Source organism: Felis catus, chromosome D1 (genome assembly GCF_018350175.1).
Source record: "Felis catus isolate Fca126 chromosome D1, F.catus_Fca126_mat1.0, whole genome shotgun sequence".
Classification (NCBI taxonomy): domain Eukaryota; kingdom Metazoa; phylum Chordata; class Mammalia; order Carnivora; family Felidae; genus Felis; species Felis catus.
In genome coordinates this window covers 103,023,717-103,048,792 of record NC_058377.1, presented here as the reverse complement: position 1 = coordinate 103,048,792, position 25,076 = coordinate 103,023,717, and the positions used below count along the sequence as shown (strand labels likewise).

The 25,076-nt window shown below is 39.7% G+C and overlaps 2 protein-coding genes, 1 long non-coding RNA gene and 1 pseudogene across 3 annotated transcripts; 3 read left to right on the top strand and 1 right to left on the bottom strand.

The window, feature by feature from the left end:
• Positions 1–1,597: 1,597 nt before the first annotated feature.
• LOC111556664 lies at positions 1,598–3,200 on the bottom strand (annotated as a pseudogene).
• A 432-nt stretch (positions 3,201–3,632) lies between these two features.
• On the top strand, positions 3,633–11,000 carry LOC123380297. Its single transcript, XR_006585819.1, has 3 exons — positions 3,633–3,707; positions 4,516–4,644; positions 10,619–11,000. It is a non-coding gene; the product is annotated as an uncharacterized LOC123380297 (long non-coding RNA).
• On the top strand, positions 7,087–8,025 carry LOC101091477 (olfactory receptor 5B3-like). The gene has a single exon (XM_003993458.3). It carries the CDS (start codon positions 7,087–7,089, stop codon positions 8,023–8,025), a length of 939 nt encoding a protein of 312 aa, XP_003993507.3.
• Positions 11,001–20,686: 9,686 nt separating the features above from the next.
• Positions 20,687–21,640, top strand: LOC101091225 (olfactory receptor 5B2-like). Its single transcript, XM_003993457.5, has one exon. The coding sequence runs from the start codon at positions 20,690–20,692 to the stop codon at positions 21,638–21,640; it is 951 nt and encodes a 316-aa protein (XP_003993506.2). The 5' UTR covers positions 20,687–20,689.
• Positions 21,641–25,076: the final 3,436 nt, after the last annotated feature.

Here is a 25,076-nt window from a genome sequence, read left to right as displayed (position 1 = left end):
TTACATCAGTATGTACTTACATTGATCTGCTTTAAAATTTGGGGTACAGTTTATACTATATTATTTATTTTATTGTTCAGATCACTCCATCTTTGACCATTGGGGTCACTGGCAGGTTTACTCTTGTTTCCTTGTGAGCTGCTCAATCTTTCTGTTTTTTGAACTCCTCCTTACTTTCTGGAACTATAAAACATTCCAGGCTCCTGTTGTGCTATTCCGGTCCCAATCCAGTCATCAGCTCTTTCTCCAAAGAGTCCAGCTCACTCTCCATTGAAACTCAAATGAACCCAAACCCTCCAGCCTTCTTTCCTTTAACTGGAAAATGAAATAACAACTAGCTACAGGAGGCTAAGGACCTTCCTAAATTTTCTGAGGCATCTTGGGGTAGGGATTGTGTGCATATAAGTTCTCTTTTAGTCTAAGTCTAAGTCCCTGCCTTTTTCTTACTTGTTCATCACTTCAAGAACCACACCTCCTCCTGAGACTTTTTTTCCCATGTCTACACTGCTTTTCCCCAAGGTGACATAAACTACTCATTCTCCTTCATTCTTCCAGAGAACCAAATAAACAGTAACCTTGTACTCAGACAGAATGGAGGGGAAGTGAAGCCCAGATCGATGAACTGCTGCAAAGTAAATATTTGATATAAAACTGACCTTCAGGTTCATGAAGCATCATCTACTGTCAAACATCTCCTCCCAGTCAACTCTCTCCTAAAACCTAGGCTTCCCACCATGTTGTTAGCCTCTTTCCATCTTCTCTCTTCTCAGAGTTGAAAGTCTCAAAGCCCTATCTCTCTTGCTTCTCTGGGAAAAGACAATATGCATTTACTCCATCATTCAGGTTGGGACAATACTTAGAAACTATGTAAAGCAAAGAAAAATCACGGACTAGATTGTAGAGTACGCCGTTATGAGATTTGTCACCCCACCATCCAACCAAAACCACTCAAAGTCATCCACCAACTTCATATCAATATGACGTATTGCCAGTTCTAAGTCTTGACATTGTTTAATCTACCAGCAGATTTGACACGTCTGTTCCCTACTGATGCATTTCTCATCATTTGGTTTCCAGGACACCACTCACCTTTGTTGGCTCCTCATCTCTTTGACCTTTCATTGAGAAAGTTCCAGGTGTTGGTCCTTGAAACACTTTGCTTCTCTCTACCTACATTCTCTTACCTATGTTCTCATTCTCACGGTTTAAATACCATCTACATGCTGAAAATTCCAAATTTGTACCTCTGCTCCAGTGCTAAAACTTTCCTGGTGGTATCCAAGAGGCATCTCAAGCTTTGTATGCTCCAGTGAAATTCAAGCCCCCTTCTCACTCAAGTCTCCTGTTATCATGCCTGCCATACCTCACATAGTAGCCATCTTATCCTTCTAGTTGCTTAGGCAGCTAGGCTACCATTTTTTTTTCACATTCCACGTCCAATACATCATCATATCATGTCATTGCATTATTTCAAACATAGTAAAAAACAATCTGGCCAACTTGGAAGAATATAATACTATGTATGATTTGGAAGAAACCAAAATAAGCAATTAAACAAATAAAATGTAATTTAAGAGATTTATTTAAATATCTGAAGAAGATAAGAGCAAATAAGAGATAAAAAGCTATTTTAGATGGTGTGATTGAGAAAAGGGCTCTTAATGAAGCAGTGTGAGATCTAGGAAAAGGACTTTCCACTAGGGCAAAAACAAGCCAGAGACACAGTTTTGGAGACAGAGTAGAAGTTCAGATTCAGTTCCTAATTGTGTGGCAGTATACTGGCTTTCCTCAAGGAACATTTTTTTAAAATTCCAGACTATTGAGATTTCAGCTAAGCACATTGCCTTTCAGGCAGAGGTAAATTTTTGTGGTTGGTTTATCATTGATTTTTTTGTGGTCTTATGACTGAACTCTTGCCAGTGGAATGTACTCAGAGGTAATGTGAACAGCTATTATATCACTTTCTTGAAAAGAAATTATATTTCCTTCAACCCATCCCTTTCTCCTTTCCTGCAGGTAGAATAGTTATGATAAGGACAGAATTTCAACACTCTGCAAGATGACAGAGAGAGGCTGTGTGGACTGAACTTGGCCCAGAATGACCGATGGGTGCCATGTCCAGAGAGTTCATATTTATCCTACCACAGGTATCCACCATTTGAAATGAATTGGTATTGTATTTAAGCCACTGTGTTTTGGCTTTCTTCGTTATAGCAGTTTAATCTAATTTCCAATTGTGATAGATGAACTATGGACACAAATTCTTTGCAGCTGTTTTCTTCAAGAGATGGAGTCTTCCATGTCCGATCCATGCTTGCATCGGGGACAGCCCTTTGACATCATGGATTAGGATAACGTGGCAGAGAAAACCTTGTGTGAGTTTGGAGTCTAGACTTCAAGAAACCCTTCGGTTTTACTTTCACACTGAAAATATTATGTAAGAAAGCAGGTCCAACCTCTGGAAGACGAAAGAGCATGTGGAGAAAAAGGAAAGAATAACCAGAATCAACGGTCAGAAACGTGAGTAATGCCATGTTGAGCCTTTCAGCCCGCTGACTGTGCAGCAGATATGCAACCGCATGAGTGAGCCCACGGGCAAGTAGCAAAGTCACTGTCCCTGTGCTGAGAGCATCCTCAGGATGGCAAGGAATGTGAACAGATAGGAGGTCAAGATAACTATAAGGGCAAAACGGACTTAGAAATCCACTAATTAAAGAGCACAATCTCATTTACGTAGATGTCACAGCAGGAAAGAGCCAGGATTGAGGGGCTATCACAGAAAAAGTAATGGACCACATCGGAATGGCGAGGAGATTGGCGAAGAATGGCGAAGAAAGAGAGGCCGAAGGTGACTCCAGTGTAGATGGCAAATTCAGCAAGCCCCAAACGTACCAGCCTACCGCCATTTGAGCACACACATGATGGTGGTCAGAGCGGCGGGTGTCAAGTAAGCACTGACACTCTACACACGACAGCTACCAGCAAGCAGTCTACGGTGGCAAAAGCCAGAAGGAAGAACCTTCGAGCACCGGATACGTCATAGGAGATGACTTCCTCCTCTGTGAAAAAACCTCCATCACCGTAGGAGTGACAGCGGAAGACTTAACACATTCCACCAGACAAAAGTTAGGTAGGAACAAAAAGCTAAAAGAGACCCATGTATACAGAGAACAAACTGGTGGTTGCCAGTGGAGAGCCATGTGGGGGAAGGGCAAAATAGGTGAAGAGGAGTGGGAGATTCAGTCTTCCAGGAATGGAACGAATATGTCACAAGGATAGAAGGTGCAGCCCAGGGAATACAGTCAATGGTATTGTAATGGTGCTGCATGGGGACAGGCTGTAGCTACAATTGTGAGCAGAGCATAATGCATAGAGTTGTTGAATCACTGTGGTGTATGTTTGAAACTAATGTAACATTTTCTGCTAGCTACATTTCCATTAAAAAATAAGAATTTTTGCCGTGAAAACAAACAAACAAAAAAACTTGAGGCAGATGTTTAAATCAGCTTTATTTGTAATCACAAAACACTAACACCAACACAAATGTTCTTCAACTAAGAATAAGATAAACCATCAGTAACAACCAGATAGTAAAATTCTACTCCGCAGTAAAAATATTCTCCTTTGATACAGGAAACGATACAGATGGGCCTCAAATGCTAAGTGAAAAATTATAGACCTACGCAGTACATGTTCTAAGATTACGGGTAAGGACACTCTAGAAAAGGTGACTTTATTTGGACAAAAGAGTTTATGGGTTTCCAGGGGCAGTGAGTGGGAGAATGGGTTTACACAGAGAGGTTTGTATGAATTTTTTTAGGTGATAGTGCTTACTTGACATGAATCTGACAATATTCCTAAAACTATATGCTAAGATTGTGGATGTTACTGTATGGAAATCATGCATTAATTATAAACTGACAAAAATAACAAGTAATAACAAAAACGTGTGTGTTCAGTGAAAATAACCAGAGTGGCTCCCACAGGCTGTTTAATTGCTTCCATCCTGAGAAGGTGGGATGAGGTGCTGGAAATGTTCTCCTAGGGGAAATTCCCAGAGAAGCTCTGTGTCTCTATAATTCTCTCCACATCCCCATGCATTAGCCAATGAAATCCCAAGATGACTCCACATGACATCATTGTAGAGGCACCAGTCTGCATGCTGAACCCATTTGGTGATCATTTATTCATATGAATGTTAAACTTGCTAGTGCACAGAAGTCTTATCGGGGATTCTCTATCAGCCTGCAACCACATTCAGGAGAAACACCCCAAGAGAAAAATCACATCGATTGACTTCAAAAATGATAATTTCTTACTGAGATGTTTTACAGACCCTCCCTGCTTGTTATTTACAGACACAAGTCTGTGAATTATGTAAGAGGTAATCTTATCATCTTTATTTTACAAATAAGGAGGAAGCCAGTGATTCCTCTAAGGACACAGAAGGAATGCATGGTAGGTTCAGAAATTGAACCATATTAATATGCTTTCCTCCATTTTTCCCTGCCTCAGAGACCTTGGAGCCTTATGACCATGTCCTGAGAGAGCTCCTGTAGTAAGATTTATGCATTATCCTATGGCTGAGATTTTGATTCAGACCTGTTACTCATCATTGGCTCTCCCTGTTCACCCAGAAGACAGGTAAGCATCCATATTCTGTAAACATTTTTAACGACAAGTGTCATCTATGCAAAAGCAGTAGGGCAGCTCTGCTTACTTTGAGTTATTCAAGAACAGAAATCGATGTTTTCAATGTTTTTCCAAACTACGGAGGTGAGACTGGCATATACATGTCAAAATTTCCTTCAGAAGGAAGTTTGTTGATACTTAAGGAACATCGTCCTGCTTTGCTAAAGATATGAACAAAACAGCCACAGATGATTCTCTAATTGATAGAGTGGTGATTTCATCCTGGTCACTCAATGCTGGCCTCTCATTGGACACAAATAAGCAAGAGCAAGAGTGAAATAACCTTTAAACTACAAAATCCCTCATATGAATTAACAAGATCCCCGATAATTTCCCTATAACTTTCCCCTATAATTTCAAGCTTATCGTCACCAGTACAACCACAGATGTTGACAGCGAATGGCTAAAAGCAGAGCCTTTTGGTTACACAGAAAGTGGATTTAACTCTCGAATCTTGACTCTTTCCCATGCTAGCTGTGTATTTTAGAGCATTGCATAACTTCTCAAATCCTCACGCTCCACAATGGTGAAGGAGGCATAATAATACCACCTACGTATACACACATGCGTTTGCAGATAAAGCTGTATTATTGCTATAGAATGTAGTATAGGATCCAAGTGGACACGTGTGCTAAGGCTGGCAAACAGTGTCCACAATGTCTAATGTTGGCAAGTAATTCCCCTATTGTACGGGAAATTGTCAAAGTTTAGGAGGAAGATGTGAGTAGTTAGCAGAAGAGGGATGCCCTTCCAAGGCTTCAAGTTTAAGTGAACAGATTTATAGTACTCTTCCTATGCAGGAGTACTGACTATCCCAGCTCCTCAGGCTCCAGGTAGCCCACCATGTGCACCATGCACGTGTCTCTCAGACACTTCAGTGGGAAACCACAATCTGATTTTGGACCAGTAGAGACAATGAGCAATCGTAAGTTGAGTTCAATTCAATTTCGTTTCAATACATTTTAGACTGTCATCTTAGGAACCATTCAGTGTGGGTTCAAAAGTTGGTTCAAAGCATGGCTTGTCAACTAATACTCATTTAAATATAAAAAATTGGGGCCTGTGGGTGGGTCAGTCTGTTAAACCTCCAACTTCGGCTCAGGTCATGATCCCATGGTGCACGGGTTCGAGCTCCGCCTTTGAGCTCTGTGCTGACAGCTCAGAGCCTGGAACCTGCTTCGGATTCTATGTCTCCCTCTCTCTCTGCCCCTCACTTGCTCACACACTCTCTCTCTCTCAAAAACAAATAAACATTAGACATTTTTTCAATAAATAAATATAAAAAATTACTCAATGTCCTGTGCATATTTATGTATTAGAGAGAGAGAGCACAAGCAGGCAAGGGGCAGAGAGACAGGAAGAGAATCAGCGTGGAGCCTGATGCAAGGGCTCAATCTCATGACCAGAGCGAAAATCAAGAGTCAGACACTCAAGTGACAGCCACCCAGGAACCTCTTGTGCATCATAATTTAAATGACCATAATAACAAATTAAACTCATGATGTTCTTGAGAGGATGTAAGGAATATACAGATTTTCCAGGACTTACAATGAGCTTATGTTTCAATAACTCCATGGTAAGTTGAAAATATGGTAAGTTGAGAATTTACTTAATACACCTGACTTACTGAACATCATAGCTTAGCCTCTCCTACCTCAAACATACTCTGAGCACTTACATAAGTCTACAGTTGGCAAAATCATCTCACACAAAGTCTGTTTTTTAATAAATATCTCATGTAATGTACTGAAAGTGAACCACAGAGTGGTTGCCAGTGTCTGGGTTGTTGACCCTCATGTTTGCGTGGCTGACTGGGGGCTGTGGCTGGTGCCAATGCCTAGCATCATGAGAGTCAAGCTTCACATCAGTAGGCTGGGAAAAGGTCAAAATTCAAAAGTCACAGTTTGATTTGCATCGAATGTGTGTCACTGTTGCACCATCGTAAAGTGGAAAAATCATTAAATCGAATCATCGTAGGTTGGGGACCGTCTGTACCTCTACAGGGTCTGCAGCAGTTCCTGGTGGGTGATTCATGGGCAAGTACCTGCTTTCACTAGGCTTGGGGGAAGTGAACGGCCAGACATTCCTTCTGGATGAGCCATCTTGATCAAGTTATTTAATTCTCTACGTCTCAGTTTACAGATTTCTAAAACTTTAGAATTGAGGAGATGCTCCATACTTCAGATTCAACAGTTTGCAAATCTACACATCATTAATGCGCTAACTTTTGTTGTCAAGCTAATTTTTTTTTTTTATCTGGAGAAACTTGATATACAAGCTACTGCTCTAATGAAATAACACATACTGTATGTATACACTTTTCAATATAAGTCTCTTGGTTTATCACCCATTTCTTTCTTCTCATTGCCATAGTGTTTGTGGTTCTCAACACTGATGGATAACAGGACAAAAGTGACGCAGTTCATCTTGCTGGGACTAACCAGTGATCCAGAACTGCAGGTTCCCCTCTTTATCGTGTTCACCCTCATCTACCTCATCACTCTGGTTGGAAACCTGGGGATAATAGTGTTGATTCTGTTGGACTCTCGTCTCCACACTCCCATGTACTTTTTCCTCAGTAACCTGTCTCTGGTGGACCTTTGTTACTCTACAGCTGTCACTCCCAAGGTCATGGCTGGATTACTTATGGGAGACAAGGTCATCTCCTACAATGCATGTGCTGCTCAGATGTTCTTTTTTGCAGCCTTTGCCACTGTGGAGAGTTACCTGTTGGCTTCAATGGCCTATGACCGCTATGCAGCAGTGTGCAAACCCCTCCATTACACCACCACCATGACGACAGGTGTGTGTGCATGTCTGGCCATAGGTTCCTACACCTGTGGTTTCCTGAATGCCTCTATCCACACTGGAGACACGTTCAGACTCTCCTTTTGTATGTCCAATGTGATTCATCATTTTTTCTGTGATGTGCCTGCAGTCGTGGTTCTTTCTTGCTCTGATAGACGTGTCAGTGAGCTGGTTCTTGTTTATGTAGTGAGCTTCAACAGCTTTTTTGCTCTCATGGTCATCTTGATTTCCTACATATTCATATTTATCACCATCCTAAAGATGCACTCATCTACAGGATATCAGAAGGCTTTATCTACCTGTGCTTCTCACCTCTCTGCAGTCTCCATCTTCTATGGGACACTCATTTTTATGTACTTACAGCCCAGTTCCAGCCATTCCATGGACACAGACAAAATGGCATCTGTGTTCTACACCATGGTCATCCCCATGCTGAACCCTGTGGTCTATAGCCTGAGGAACAAAGAGGTTAAGAGTGCACTCATGAAGGTCATTTCAGAGACAAAATTATCTTTAAGATTGTGATTTTTAACATTGTACAACGTATACTAATCTAGTTTCATTAAGACCACCGTTAAATTAAGTTTCTGAAGTGATATCTTTGCTTATTCAATGCCTCTTATCCTGAAGGAAAAAAACATATGTCCAGAAATGTAATAACCTGAACAAGAATGATTAAGATGTCTCAGTGCCTGGGCCTGGGTGGCTCAGGCATTAAGCATGTGACCTCTGCTCAGGTCATGATCTCAGGGTTCTTGAGTTGGAGTCCCAGATCGGGTGAGCTGGAGCCACGTCTTGGGTGAGCTGGAGCCCCACTTAAGTGAGCTCTGCTTCTCTTTCTCTGCCCTTTGCTCACTGGCTCCCCATCTCTCTCTGTCAAAAAAAAAAAATCGTCTGGGGCCTACTTGTAAAAGCAGGTATTGATTTATTCATTTATTCTACATGAATTTGTTTCTACCACATCAATGCAGAAACACATAAAATAGGGACACAAATGAGACCATGAACAGAAGGGCACATATCCTTATGTGCCCATGAGGATACATACACATTGGAGTAGGGAATTTCCCAGAATTAACTGGAATGTTGTTAGTTTTTAATAATAATAATTTAAATATTTAATTCATGTATTAGAATAGAAATTTATGTCCAATATTTTTATTTCGTTAGTTGAATGCTGTTCGAAGAGTCCTAACTTAAGAATAACCTTGAGAATATACTTAAAGTAATATGCTACTAAATGAGTGTATCTACCCTAAGGGGGCACAGCTTATTTTATGCTTTGCTGAAATATTTTTATCTCACTCAGTGTTTGTACTCCAAAGTTTGGGCACAATGATTTCCTGGATCCCATAATCAAGTGAATCATCTGAAACAATTCTATAATTTTTATTTTGAAGTGATGCCTCATTAAATGGGAAGTAACATATCAAATAAATACTCTTTAGTAAATCATAAAAAGACATTAAGTTTAAAATTATTTGAAGTGTTGGAACACCTGGGTGGCTCAATCGGTTCAGTGTCCAACTCTTGATTTTGGCGCAGGTCATGATCCTGGGTCGTGGGATCAAGCCCTCCATTGGGCTCCACACAGAATGTGGAGCCTGTTTGAAATTCTCTCTCTCTCCCTCTCTCTCTCTCTCTTGTTCTCAAAAAAATTATTTAAAGGTTAGTATCCCATTATATTTGAAAATTACTTCATATGTATGAAATATAATTAACTGAAATGATTCTAGATATCTACATAGAAATATATATGACAATATCTGTCAATAATAAAGATAATGTACATTCAATATGCTAGTATAATGCACAATATTTATGTTTTTAATTTTGATCCTCAGAAAGCTTTGTACTATAAAAATCTACCCACATAAATATGTATTCTCAACTAAGTTGTTACCTCTAGATAATAAGAGGCTTTGATATTTCAGTATTTGTAAGACTGTGCTTGAATATACTAGTATTTTCATCCTACTATTTGGGGGCAGTGTAATATGACACAAACATTCACTTCTACGTTTATGGTAATATTTCTCCTGTCAAAAACATTATTACCTAAATTTTTATAATTATCTTAAATAATTGTTTCATTTTAGAACTATTTTAGAGTTACAGAAAATTTTCAGAACAGTGCAGAATGTTCAATGTAACCCTGTGGCAATCTGAATAATGACTTGATCCACGTCCTAATTTCTGGAATCTTCCAAGGTTACCTTATATGGCCTAAAAGGACTATGTAGAGTTGATTAACTTAAAGATTATATCCCATATTTTCTGTGTGGACCAGGAAGGAAATCCCACGTATAATTATAAGAAGTTTGACCACAGATAAAAGAGTAGACAATGTGACATTGGAAGTAGATGAAGTGATGTGACCACAAATCATGGATGACAACAGCCATCAGAAAATGGAAGAGGAGGGGTGCCTGGGTGGCTCAGTTGGTTAAGTGTCCGACTTAGGCTCAGGTCATGATCTCATGGTCTGTGGGTTCGAGCCCCGCGTCGGGCTCTGTGCTGACAGCTCAGAGCCTGGAGCCTGTTTCAGATTCTATGTCTCCCTCTTCCTCTGACCCTCCCCTGTTCATGCTCTCTCTCTCTGTGTCTCAAAAATAAATAAATGTTAAAAAAAATTTAAAAAAAATAAATAAATAAAAATTAAAAAAAAAGAAAATGGAAGAGGAGAGAAATGGATTTTGTCTTAGAGCCTATGGAGGGAGCATGGCTCTTCTAACACACTGACTTTTGTCCAGAGAACCCGATTTGGACTTTTGGATTCTAGACTGTGAAGGAATTAATACGTGCTGCATAAGCTTCTAGGTTTGTGGTCATTTGTTATAACAGCCATAGAAAATGAATACAACTCTCACCTGGTCTCCTCTAAAAAGGAATTTTATATTACCATGGGGCATTTGTAACACTAGGAACCCAAGCTTTGTATATATTAATTTTACTCTGCCATGTAGGGTTTTAAGGGTTTTAACAAATGCAGAGCATTGTGTTCACCAGCACTGCACTATCACTTCTCAGCCTTTTGGCTAAGATCAAGTGTCATACCAGCACTGTACCAGGGAGAATACATTATAATTCTAATATTTCCCTTCCATTTCTGTTATAGACTGCCAGTCCCTACTCCTTCATCTGTGGAAATCACTGAGCTTTCCTCCATCCCTACGGTACACGAATGGAATCTCATGACGCGGAGACTTGGGAAGGAATAAATAAAAACTGGGTTTTGTTCACAGGTGACATGAATGCCTACATAAAAAATAGGGGAAAATAGGAGAAAAGAACATAATAAGTGATTAATAGTGGACTAATAAGTGATTATAGAATGATTGTTGGATGCAAGGCTAATATACTAAATTTGATCACTTTCTTATATACTGAAATGGACAAACAGGAACTGAAATTAAAAACATGAGGCCTTTCCTATTAGCAGCCCCCAAATCAAATAGTTATAAATCTAACAAGATAACTAAATAAAAAACTACCAAACTTTAGGGCATCCGGGTAGCTCAGTCAGTTGACCAACTGACTCTTGATTTCAGCTCAGGTCATGATCTCACAGTTTGTGAGTATGAGCCCCGCACCGGGCTCCATGCTGAAGACACCAAGACTGCTTGGATTCTCTCTCTCCCTCTCTCTCTGAGCCCCCACCCTGCTCATGCTCTCTCTCAAAATAAAGAAATAAACTAAAAAAAAAAACAAAAACTACCAAACTGTGATGCTGATGTTGTTGTTTGTTAATATGGCAATGGACATAGTTATTTCTCTGATATATTTCAAAAGAGGTTAAAAAAATAATGTATTAAAAAAAACATTTAAGAGATTGGACCGGGTACTAAGGAAACTAATAGAAAATGGGATTTTTTTCCAAAAAGAAAAATCAGGGTCTTATAAAGAAATATACCCCATCACCAGGGTTGAGGGGCCTTCAAAATGTCGATTCCATAAGATTTCTAAATTGAAATCTGTGCGCCTTCCATTACTATCTATTCTGAATGGGAGCTCCTTTTTTTCCCATTATCTTTACTCTAGTCCAATTTTATTTATTGGGAATGAATGTGGAAGAAGCTAAGTTTTCCTTTTAGTGCATAAGTTACTAGGCAACAAGGAGCCACACAAGGACTGGGTGGAGAAGACCTTTTAACCTCTCAAATAGCCTGGACATTGTGCTTCTATATTAATTAGTTGGGATTTAGGTTGTCTCCCTGGTGGAGGTGAATAAGAAATTTTCTGTAGGAAAGGAGGTATAAGATGAATATTTGATGATCATAAGCATTACAATGGAAAAGACTGGTTAGTTATTTTCCCAAACTATTTCTTTTTTACTCCTGGAAAAAACATAGGCTCTGTTCCTCTGCCTTCATACAATTAATTTTGACCATATGTTTGTGTTCTTAGCCATGGAATGTGAGTACAGGTCATACATGCTGCTTCCGAGTCTGGACCACAAAACTCTCCAGGTGATGTCCTGTTCATTCTTTTTCTTTGTCACCAGCTGGGTGGAGAGGATTCAGACCACAAGAGATGACAAAATTACTAATGGAAAGAATCAGGGTCAACTGAATCTCTGTAGAGATTCCCCCAGAACAACTAATGGAACAATATGCAAGTGCGAAAGACCTCTATGGTCATGTCACTGCTGTTTGCAGTTTGCTTGCTTGGCAGCTAGTATTATTGACCCTAACAGATTCAGAGAGCTCCCCATAAGATCATCTGGAGGATGTTATGGGGGTGGGGAGGATTTATGCTGAGAGAACTATCAAATTTCTCCAACATAACTTGATTCTACAATGATTTCTTTTGAAAACTCACCAGCCTCCAAATCATAACCAAAATGGCTAGCGCCAACTTAGCACACGTTTCGGAGAGAGAACAAATCCAATGTGAATTCCATTCCAAACCAAACTTTGTGATGTAGGGCAAGTTATGTAAGTGTTCTGAGTTTCTAATGGGGAAACTACTGCCTCTCTCACAGACTTCTATTAAACAGGCACTGAATGAGCCAGACTGTAGCACGGTGCCTGGAACAGAGTAGCTGCTCAAAACATGTCAACATCCTTTCCCTTCTGTTCCTTTTCTTATCTCTCTTTCAATCATCTAATATGCCAACCTTCTCCATAGAACTACTAAAACTTATATTATATTATATTGCTTTGTTTTTATAGGTTTAGTTGTAGCACTGAATTGCAAGACTTTTGAGCCCACAGACGTTATCTCATTTAGATATGTATTCTCAGAGTCTAGACTAATGTTTATTCCATAGAGCTCAAGAGTAGCTAATGAAATGTGATTCTGTATAGGAACAAATTTACATGGGGAAAAAAAGGGCACAAATATTTATCTCTATCTTCTTCACAAACAGTGGTCAAAATATTGCTTATTCATTTTTGTGTGTTTACTCCTTTCATTTGTTTTCTCTATTAGAATAAAAGTTCTATGCAGCCGGGAACAATTTCTGATTTGTTCACTAACAAAGATTCTTGAGAGTTCAGAGCTGAGGCTCAGTAAAAGATTTTAAGGAATGAATAACTGCATGAGAAGAGGAACTGACACCAAACAGAAAAACTCATCATCTGTTTGTAAAAACAGAACACAGACAACAAAGCATGCTAGCTCATACTGCAGGAACACGTTAAATTGAAAACCCAGTGGTTGAACACAGCAAAGATAATAAAGATTTTATGTTAGTTTTCTATGGTTGCTGTAACAAATGACCACACTCTGGGACCTTAAAACCACACACATTTGTTTTCTCGCAGTTCTGGAGGCCGGTTGTTGGAAATCAGTTTCACTGGGATGAAACAAAGATCTCAGTCTTGGGAGTCTCTAGGGGAGACTCCGTCCCTGGTGTATTTCATCTGCAGGTGACCGCCAGCATTCCTCAGTGGTATTTCCATCAGTTCCTGCCTTTGTGATCACATTATTTTCTCCTCCTCTTGTCTGTTTAATTTCCCTCTGCCTGGCCTTTTTTAATGTATGTGAGATTAGCATAAAAAAATCTACTGTTTTAAATTGTGCAACTCAGTAGTATTTAGCACATTAACAATGTTCTGCAACCATCACCTCAATTTAATTCCAAAAGACTTTTTTTTATTCACAAAGAATATCCTGTACCCATGAAGGCCCCCTGTCCCTGGGAACCAATAACCTATGGATTTACCTATTATGGATATCTCATGTAAACAGAATCATATAATAAGTGATCTTTTATGTCTGACTTCTTTTACTCAATTCATTGTTTTTGAGGCTTATCTGTGTTGTAGCATGTATCAATGCTTCATTTCTTTTTATGGCTGAACAATACCCCAGTGTACATATATACCACATCTTTTCATCCATTCTCAATTGGTAGACATTTGGATGGTTTTCACCTATTGGCAATTGTTAATAATGCAGCAGAAATATTTGTATTCGTGCACAAGTGTTATTTGAGGACCTGTTTTCATTCTTGGGTGATACTACTAGGAACAGAATGGCTGGTTTATACGGTAATTCTATGCTTACCTTTTGAAGACCATGAAACTGTTTTTCACAGCAAATGTTGCATTTTTCTTTCCCACCAGCAACATACAAGGGTTCCTATTTACCCACATTCTTGCTACTATTTGTTAGTTTCCATTTTCTTTTACACACCATCCTAATGGGTGTGAAATGGTATCTCATGGTTTTGATTTACTTTTCCCTAATGCCTAATGATTTTGAGCATACTTCCATGTGCTTATTGGCTTTGAGTAAATCTTCTTTGGAGAAATGTCTGTTCAAGGACTTTGCCAATTTTTCAACGGGTCTATTGGTTTCTCTGTTGTTGAGTTGTAAGAGTCCTTCATGTAGCCTGCATATTGCAGCCTTATCAGTAATGTGATTTGCAAATTTTTTTCTCCCATTCTGAAGCCGTTCTTTTCATTTTCTTGAAAATATACTTTGATATACAAAGGTTTGTAATTTTGAAGAAGTTCATCTTATCTCTTTTTTCTTTTGTTGCTTGTGTTTTTGATGTAATGCATAAGAAACCATTGCCCAATCCAAGGTCTGGAACTTTTCTCACATTCTCTAATGGTTTTATGTTTTTAGCTCTCATATTTCAGTCATCAACCATTTTGTGTTGAGTTTTACATATGCTGTGAGAAGGGATTCAACTTCACTCTTACATGTGGATATCCAGCTGTCCCAGCCCATTTGTTGAAGATTTCTTTTGCCATTGAATGAACTTAGCATTTTTGTCAAAAATCAACTGGCAATAGACACATGGGTTTATTTCTTGTCTCTCAATTCTATTCACTTGACCGACATCACTATCCTTGAGGCAATATCAAATTGCTTTGATTAATTTAGATTTGTATTAGTTTCGAAATCCAGAAGGGTGAGTCCTCCCGCTTTGTTCTTCCTTCTCAATATTGTTTTGGCTGTTGATGGTCCCTCAAAATTCCATTTGAATTTTCGTAATAGCCTTTCTCCTTGTGGTCATTAGAATTATGAGAGGGATTACATCAAAACTGTAGATCACTTTGGAAAGTATTGCCAGTAAACAGTATCATATGACCCAATCTGTGAACACAGAATGTCTTTCCACCTATTTAGGCCTTCCTGAATTTCAACAATTTATTCTGTAGTCTCAGCGTACAACACTTTCACCCTTGGTTAAGATTATTCCTCTGTATTTTAACATAAGGAGGCTATTGTGGAATTTTTCCTTCATTTTCTTCTGGGATTGTTTATTGCTAGTGTATGTAAGCACTACATATTTTTGTTCGGTGAATAAGTTTGTTAGCTAATAGTTTCTTGTACATTCTTTTGGATTTTCTCTATGTGAGATATCATCTGAAAATCATACGGGTTTTCTTCTTCCTTTCCAATTTATATGCCTTCTAACTCTTATTTTCTTATGTAATTACTCTAGATAGAACTTTCAGTACAACTTTGAAAGTAAGTAGTGAAAGCAGGCATCCTTGCTTAATATGTGATGTTACAGGGAAGGATTTCACTCTTTCACATTTGAGTATGATGTTAGTTGTGGGCTTTTCATTAGTACTCTTTCTACTTTTGAGGAAGTTCACTTCTATCAGATTTCTGGTTGCTTTTATCATGAAGGCACTGGAGATTTTGTTAAATGCTTTTTCTGAATTAATAAATCAGGTAACTTAATGTGTTCTTTCTCCTCAATCTATTAAAATGGTTAGTTACCTTGAGTGATTTCAAATTTTGTTTTTTCCAGCTTTTTAAGATATAATTGCTAAATCACATTATATAAGTTTAAGATATATAACATAATTATTTGAAATGATGGCAACGATGTTTGACTAACATCTATGACATCACATAGTTACAACATTTTATCCTGAGATGAGCACTTTTAAGATCTAACATCTTAGAAACTTTCAAGTGTACGTATTCGTGTTGTTAATTATAGTAATCGTGGTGTATGTCACATCCCTAGTACTTATTTATCTTATAACTAGGTATTTGTACCTTTAGCCACCTTCACCTGTTTTCTCGATTGCTCAACTTTTACCTCTGGAGCCTCATGAGTGCCTAGGGGATTTGGATAGAACATCAGCTGCATTGGCTACAACAGGGTAATTCAGGATGGAAAAGAAACCCATCTGTCTACATACCAGAATCAAATTTTTGAATGGCCTTAGTAGTATTAAAGCTGAATGTACTCTCCATATTTTTGGCCTATGTGTAATATTTTTGCTTTGTTGTAAACCCAAGAAGGAAAACAGGATTTCATTTATCAATCTCTAAAAATCCAACAGTCTACAATTTAATTACAACAAGTAAAAGAATGGAAAGGAAAAAAATAAAATCAAATAGATGGCATACAAGAAACAAAGTAAGTTTTTACAATCTAATATAAATATCAATAATATAAAAATGTGAATGTATTAAACCCACTAGTTATGGATCAAGTAACAGCTTAATAAAATTTGGGGAAGGAAAGGAAATTACCACAAATGCATCTATGTGCTACTCAACAGAAGAAATTATATCCCTGTATACAATTTAATTGCTTCTTCCCTAGATAGAAGTGATTGCCCTCATATGGGCCTGTCCCCTAGGAATTTCACACCTACAAATTTTCTCCTGGTTCCCATTCATTAGGGCCTGAAATCATATCATGACTCCACATGACAATATTGTAAAGGGACCAGACTCCGTGTAGACTCTTTTGGTCACCACTTATCTAAATGAATGCTAATGCTTTTTAGTACACACACCAGTGTTTTCCCAAACTGAGTGTTGGCAGTTACCCTGCAACCACAGCCAGGGGAAACACCTTAAGGTAATAATTATATTATTTTATGTTGAAAGGATAACCCTTACTAAGGTCCTTAAAGACCCACCCTCATTCACAGACAAAATTCTGTGAAATCGGGGGACAAGTAATTTTATTATGTCTATACCACAAATAAGGAAACTGACCTCTATGTAAGGTAAATGACTCTTCTAAATACACAGAAAAATCCACGGTAGATGCAAGACTTGAGCCTGAGCTTCCTAACTCCATGTTTATGATCCTTTCTTCATCTCTCCATGTACCTTGGAACTTTGGGACCAATACCTGAGATATGCTCCAAAATTGTTTATACATTCTTCTAGGTCTAGGTCTGAATTTCTGATTTCAGACTCAGTTCAGGATTGTCTTTTATTTTTTTTCAAGAGCAAGGTAAGCTTCTCTGTTTAATATACGCTTTTAGTGAAAAAAATGTAATTGATGCAGAAGCAGCGAGGCCGCTACCTCTTCTAAGAGTTTTTGAGCTCCTATCTAGTTGTTTGCACACTTTTTCTGAAACCTTGGCTTAAGTATAGGATTCAAATGCAAAAAAAAAAAAAAAACCCACAACATTCTAATCCTCAGAGAGTAGGATAGTATTTACAAAATTTCGTGCTGCTTTCCTTAAGAAGTTAGCAAAAAATCTATTGTTTTGTGCTGGTCCAAGTCTGTTGGCAACCAGACTTGTGGCTGAACTGACTCTTGAGGTTCTCGTTATGACTGCAAGACCTGCTCACCCGTAACCATCAGGAGATTTGAAAGAGATAAAGTTTATTATTCACAGATCCTGGAAACCACATGGCATCCCTGGGGCCACACAGCAAGGTCATGAATAGGGAGAGAGAGCAGGTCTGGGTTCTGCTTTTGTTGGTGTGGTGGATGGACACCTAAGGTATCTGGGGTTCACACTTGAGTGGTGAATTTAAAGCATAAAAGAGGGAATTTAAAGCATTGTAAGAGAAAAACAAGTGGCCTGGGATGGTAAGTTATTGAAATCCACCAAGATCTCTAAAACCAAGGAGTCTGGGAGGTGAGAAGCTAACTCTTTATCTAGTGGCTGGCAATGGGTTTATTCAAGATAGACATCACCTGATTGGCTGAATCGGTAGAACATGTGAGATAAACATTTTTTTTCTGAGATAGACATCTTTGAAGTGGGTGTCTCTCTGGGTGGCTACCTAGGCAATCAAACCATAAATCAGGCACTTGCATTAGAAAAAAGAAAACCTTCTGTCGAGGCTTACAGTGCAACTATGATAGATGGTAAGATTGGGTACGTGGTAAATTTTTGACTTGTTATTGAAGGGATAACTAACCAAACAGGGCGAAATGACACTCCTTCAGACTCCAGAAGGATCATCATAAAGCTACCAAGATCCTTACTCCAGTTTTACTGTAATTTCCCTACAACCTGCCCTTTTATTACTGGATCATCTAGAAAATCTAACAATGCAATGATTCAAGCCACAGGCATTAAAATCAGTGATATATGGGTTTTTATCTTAACTCGGACTAGATGTAGAATTTTAAGAAGGCATGTAACTTCCAAATCCTTCATTGTCTTAACTGTAAATTAGGGTGTGTGTGTGTGTGTGTGTGTGTGTGTATACACAATTTATACCTTTCCTCTTCTATATCCATCCACCCATTCATCCATCCATCCATCCATCTATCCCTTCTTGATCCATCATCTATATTCCTGTCTTTGGTGTCTCTGCCGGCCTACTTGTCTGTCGTTTCTGATTTCTGTTTATCTGTGAGATATACTGGCATGGAAACACTGGGTTAAAGTTGTTACTAATTCCCAGAAATGTGATCTGGGAATGGATTTATTCCAGATATGTGACCCTGAATAAGTTAATACCTGTTTCTGTTGATAATTATACACAATCAGAAAGTTGGCCACAAGATCTGTGAAGGTGTCTCAGCTTCAACAGTGTCTAACTCCCTAGATAATTTACCTATTATGTATTCTTTTCATCCCCACTGTGGCAGTCAGAATAATGCTCCCCTGTATGCCCACATCCTAATCCTGGAATCTGTGCTTATGTTCTCTTACATGGTAAAAGGTATTGTGCACGTATGAGTAAAGTTAAGAATTTTGAGATAACAATTTTATATTGGACTATCCATGTGGGCCCAATAAGAGCATTCCAGTCATCATAAAACATGACAAATGCTAAACAAGAAATTATAACTTGATACTATTATTGAGTGATGGGTTCACAAACACAAATTCCTTAAATTCCAGACATACAATGTGTAGAGGGGCCAGAAAGAAGATGGTGGAAAATAGTAGTTACCAGAAAATGGATGTCCCTCAACACTTCAAGTATAAATAAAAGGATTTAAACCATGGTGCTTGCTCAAAAACAATCTGCAGACTAGAGTCAACTTCACATATATGGGTTTTCACCCCTCAGTGTATATGATCCAGCTACATGCTGACACTAATGACTGTAAGAATATGTCTAGGATAAAATAGGAGTCTTTCAACCCAAACTAAAATGTGGACCAAAAGGAAGCAATTAAACAAAAGAGGTCTGTGTGAGGGTTTTCACACAGAATGCGTGACAAAGCCACGAACACGGGGGATGTAGGACAGACTGAGAAATACTGGAAGACACAAAAAAAATCTAAGTAGGCATAGCGTGTCAGAAAACTCACATCAGAGTAAAGCTGCCGGATGTCAAAACCCACTGGCACCTTGTTCCATCCTAATTATAAGATTATGAATAGAACACATCGGGATGGTGCTGAATACCCACATTGCGTGAACTGTGTGTCCTGATTATTTCATCTAACACTCACAGGAACACAGAGGTAGGTTCCAATATCACCTTCGTTTTACTGATGGATAAAATGAGGCTCAGGAAACTTCATTTAGGACCGATATCTCCCAGGTGGTAAATGGATTTCTTCTGTGTGAATGCATGTACACATAAGCCCAGAGGCCAATATTTTACACCCAATTCTGTACCTTCTTTTACCTTTGTTGACTGTATGTGTCTCTAATGTTGCACTAATCTCACTGCATATATGTACATATATTTGTGGATTGCACCGTTGTGCAACCCCAAACATTAAGTTTGGAAGAATGGATACCATGATTAAGTGTAAATTGAATGAGATTAAAATCAATTCAAATTCACTGATGACATTTAGTTTGGAAGCCGTTCTGAATGTGTCTAAAGAATGGCTCTGTCGGGGCGCCTGGGTGGTTTGGTCGGTTGAGCGTCCGACTTCAGCCAGGTCACGATCTCGCTGTCCGTGAGTTCGAGCCCCACGTCGGGCTCTGGGCTGATGGCTCAGAGCCTGGAGCCTGTTTCAGATTCTGTGTCTCCCTCTCTCTCTGCCCCTCCCCTGTTCACGCTCTGTCTCAAAAAAAAAATAAGCGTTATAAAAAATTAAAAAAAAAAAAAAGAATGGCTCTGTCAGTAACCAGGTAAACTTGAATACTCAGTCTCTTTGTTGCCAAGTTACTTATGATATATATGAGCATAATAACTAATCAATCTAATGGGGATATGGAGAGGAATGAATAAATACACATAAACACTATTGAAGTAGAAATGATCGGTGAACCCAAAAGATTTGATTTGGGAGCTCAAACATTTCTTGGCATGTGGCCTTAGCTCATTACCCTTTCCTGTGACTCAATTTACTCATATACAAAAATAAATTGGGAAGACGATCTATGATGAACCTTCCTGTACAAAAGTCTATTCTTTTATGGATAAGTTATCACTAAATTGCATTTGTCATTCCCATGCTTAGAAATGGAGAATATTCACAAATAAAGTATGGCCATAATAAAATAACGCTCATGCTTTTCAATTTCCGTGCAACTTTTTTTTATTGATCATTCTTTGCCACAGAGCATCTCGTGATTCTCAAATCACATCCATGAAGAATCGTACAGACGTGACCAATTTCATCCTGCTGGGACTAACCGATAACCCAGAACTGCAGTTTCCTCTCTTTATAATGTTCACGCTCATCTACCTCGTCACTCTGATTGGAAACCTGGGGATGATCGTGCTGATCTTGCTGGACTCTCGTCTCCACACTCCTATGTATTTCTTCCTCAGTAACCTGTCTCTGGTTGACTTTTGTTACTCCTCAACAGTCACTCCCAAGGTCATGGCTGGGCTCCTAACGGGAGACAAGCTCATCTCCTACAATGCATGTGCTGCCCAGATGTTCTTTTTTGCAGTCTTTGCCACTGTGGAAAATTACCTCTTGGCCTCAATGGCCTATGACCGCTATGCAGCAGTGTGCAAACCCCTCCATTACACCACCACCATGACGACAGGTTTGTGTGCTCGTCTGGCCATAGGCTCCTATGCCTGTGGCGTCTTAAATGCCTCTATAAACATTGGAGACACCTTTAGTCTCTCTTTCTGTGTGTCCAATGTGGTTCATCACTTTTTCTGTGATATTCCAGCTGTCATGACTTTGACGTGCTCTGATAAACACAAAAGTGAGCTGATTCTTGTTTTTATCTCAAGCTTCAATGTCTTTTTTGCACTTTTTGTCATCTTTATTTCCTACCTGTTCATATTTACTACCATTCTGAAGATACACTCAGGTGAGGGATACCAGAAGGCTTTATCCACCTGTGTGTCTCACCTCATTACAGTTTCCATATTTTATGGGACAGTCATCATCATGTACTTACAGCCAAGTTCCAGCCATTCCATGGACACAGACAAAATCGCATCCGTGTTCTACACTGTGCTCATCCCCATGCTGAACCCTGTGGTCTATAGTCTGAGGAACAAAGAGGTCAAGAATGCATTCAAAAAGGTTGTTAAAAAGGCAAATTTTTCTCTAGGTTTTGTCTTAATGAAGTAGAATCCACAGAAAGCTATTAAATCCTTATTAGATTTACTCCATGCCACAACTCAAATGTTAAGGACATTTGGGATATTAGAAAAAATATTGGTCTAATATTATTTATTTTTGTTGAGGAATAAGTCCAACCCTCTACAATGCAAAAAAAAAGTAATGGTTTTTAATAAAGTTTATTTCATGATGAAGTATATGCTTTTGTTGGCACATTCCATCCAGAGGCAAATAATGATAGCAACTCAACAAATTAAAGCTTCAGTCATTACTGAGTGATTTGGAAAGAAAAAAGTATATTCACGTGGAAGTTTGCCAAAGAAAATAAGCATGTTGGAATAAAAGGAGATGTAATTACATTATTTTTACCTTTATCTTTTGAGTGCCAACTCTTCACATTTTGTCTTAAAAATTACATTAAAGGGGCATCTGGGTGGCCAAGCATCCGACTTCGGCTCAGGTCATAAACTCATATTTCGTGAGTTTCAGCCTTGCTGTCAGCACGGAGCCCACTTCAGATCCTCTGTCTCCCTCTGTTTCTGCCCCTCCCCCGCATGCTCAATCTCTCTCTCTCTCTCTCTCTCTCTCTCTCAAAAATAAACATGCAGAACTAAAATTAAAAATGCATTCAAAAATAATAATGGTGCTTGGGGTTTTTGGTAATGAATGCTCTGAAGTGGTTAATGCCACTCATTAATTTGTACTTTAGTGGAGTAATATCGCTCATCCACCTCATTCACCCTTGTACTGGAAATACTGGACAGCCCCAATCTTGCCTTGTCTCGGTATTAGCTATTTTCTCCATGGGCTATTTCTTCACTTATTTCAGAGTTCTAGTTAAATGTTACCCACTCAAGGAGTCCGTAGACGCCTGCCACGAGAACTTTACAAGATAGTGACTCCTTTTCCATGGACTTTTTCCCTAAGCCTGCTCTATTTTTCATAGGCATTATCAACATTCAGCTCTTACATTTATTTATTTTATTTATTTCCCTCGAGTGCATGGAAAGTCCTTTTAAGCAATAGCTTAATATGGTTATTTCACTGAAAATAAAGCTTTGAGCCTTATTTAAAAATAACTTTTCTGAGCATCAAAACAACTCCAGAAATTCCAAGTTATATAGGTGAAAGCGAGTTACAAAAACTCACTTCAAGGGGGGAACACCACCAATATCAACCTGATAATGATCTCAGCTCTTGTAGAAAATTAGCAGTCTCAAAAACTCGCCACCTCTAACAGCGAATAATTCTTCCTCTTTTTAAATTTCCCTAACTGTTCACTTGCCCACTTGCAGCCAACCAATCAGTGACAAATGTACCTGAAGACCAGTTAGAACATCTCCCCCACTTCCAAAAGCCATATCTTAACAAAGCACCTGCCAAATATACACTGGCTCAGTATTTCTTCATTTCTCTCAATGAATTTACTCTTTACTAACACCCTTGAACACCTGCTGAAATGAAATTTACTGGAAATGGGTTTTTTTTTTGATGCAAGTTCACGAATAAACTGCTTTTGTTAGTGTTGTGTGCGACATAGTTTTGTGTTTGATATGTTTCAGAAGTGGCAATAAAGAATAATGGGTAAGAGGGAGAAGCGGCAAGATGGCGGCTTAGGAGGACGCTGGGCGCACCGCGCGTCCTGCTGATCACTTAGATTCCACCTACACCTGCCTAAATAACCCAGAAAACCGCCAGAGGATTAGCAGAACGGAGTCGCCGGAGCCAAACGCAGACGAGAGGCCCACGGAAGAGGGTAGGAAGGGCGGCGTGGCGGTGCGCGCTCCACGGACTGGCGGGAGGGAGCCGGGGCGGAGGGGCGGCTCGCCGGCCAAGCAGAGCCCCCGAGTCTGGCTGGCAAAAGCGGAGGGGCCTGACGGACTGTGTTCCCACAACAAGCGCGACTTAGCATCTGGGAGGTCATAAGTTAACAGCTCTGCTTGGAAAGCAGGAAGGCTGGAGGACAAAGGGAGGGAGAGCTGCTGAGCCCCCTGACGACAGAGCTCAGCTTGGTGGGGAACAAAGGCGCTCGCCAGCGCCATCTCCCCCGCCCATCCCCCAGCCAAAATCCCAAAGAGAACCAGTTCCTGCCAGGGAACTTGCTCGCTCCGCGCAAACACCCAACTCTGTGCTTCTGCGGAGCCAAACCTCCGGCAGCGGATCTGACTCCCTCCCGCTGCCACAGGGCCCCTCCTGAAGAGGATCACCTAAGGAGAAGCGATCTAAGCCTGCCCCTCCTACCCCCGTGCACCTTGCCTACCCACCCCAGCTAATACGCCAGATCCCCAGCATCACAAGCCTGGCAGTGTGCAAGTAGCCCAGACGGGCCACACCACCCCACAGTGAATCCCGCCCCTAGGAGAGGGGAAGAGAAGGCACACACCATCTGACTGTGGCCCCAGCAGTGGGCTGGGGGCAGACATCAGGTCTGACTGCGGCCCCGCCCACCAACTCCAGTTATACACCACAACACAGGGGAAGTGCCCTGCAGGTCCTCACCACGCCAGGGACTATCCAAAATGACCAAGCGGAAGAATTCCCCTCAGAAGAATCTCCAGGAAATAACAACAGCTAATGAACTGATCAAAAAGGATTTAAATAATTTAACAGAAAGTGAATTTAGAATAATAGTCATAAAATTAATCGCTGGGCTTGAAAACAGTATACAGGACAGCAGAGAATCTCTTGCTACAGAGATCAAGGGACTAAGGAACAGTCACGAGGAGCTGAAAAACGCTTTAAACGAAATGCATAACAAAATGGAAACCACCACAGCTCGGCTTGAAGAGGCAGAGAAGAGAATAGGTGAACTAGAGGATAAAGTTATGGAAAAAGAGGAAGCTGAGAAAAAGAGAGATAAAAAAATCCAGGAGTATGAGGGGAAAATTAGAGAACTAAGTGATACACTAAAAAGAAATAATATACGCATAATTGGTATCCCAGAGGAGGAAGAGAGAGGGAAAGGTGCTGAAGGGGTACTTGAAGAAATAATAGCTGAGAACTTCCCTGAACTGGGGAAGGAAAAAGGCATTGAAATCCAAGAGGCACAGAGAACTCCCTTCAGACGTAACTTGAATCGATCTTCTGCACGACATATCATAGTGAAACTGGCAAAATACAAGGATAAAGAGAAAATTCTGAAAGCAGCAAGGGGTAAACGTGCCCTCACATATAAAGGGAGACCTATAAGACTCGTGACTGATCTCTCTTTTGAAACTTGGCAGGCCAGAAAGAATTGGCACGAGATTTTCAGGGTGCTAGACAGAAAAAATATGCAGCCGAGAATCCTTTACCCAGCAAGTCTGTCATTTAGAATAGAAGGAGAGATAAAGGTTTTCCCAAACAAACAAAAACTGAAGGAATTTGTCACCACTAAACCAGCCCTACAAGAGATCCTAAGGGGGACCCTGTGAGACAAAGTCCCAGAGACATCACTACAAGCATA

Bases quoted from the DNA above. Each gene is read 5' to 3' on its own strand.
- LOC101091477 (XM_003993458.3), top strand. From the start codon at position 7,087: ATGGATAACAGGACAAAAGTGACGCAGTTCATCTTGCTGGGACTAACC.
- LOC101091225 (XM_003993457.5), top strand. From the start codon at position 20,690: ATGAAGAATCGTACAGACGTGACCAATTTCATCCTGCTGGGACTAACC.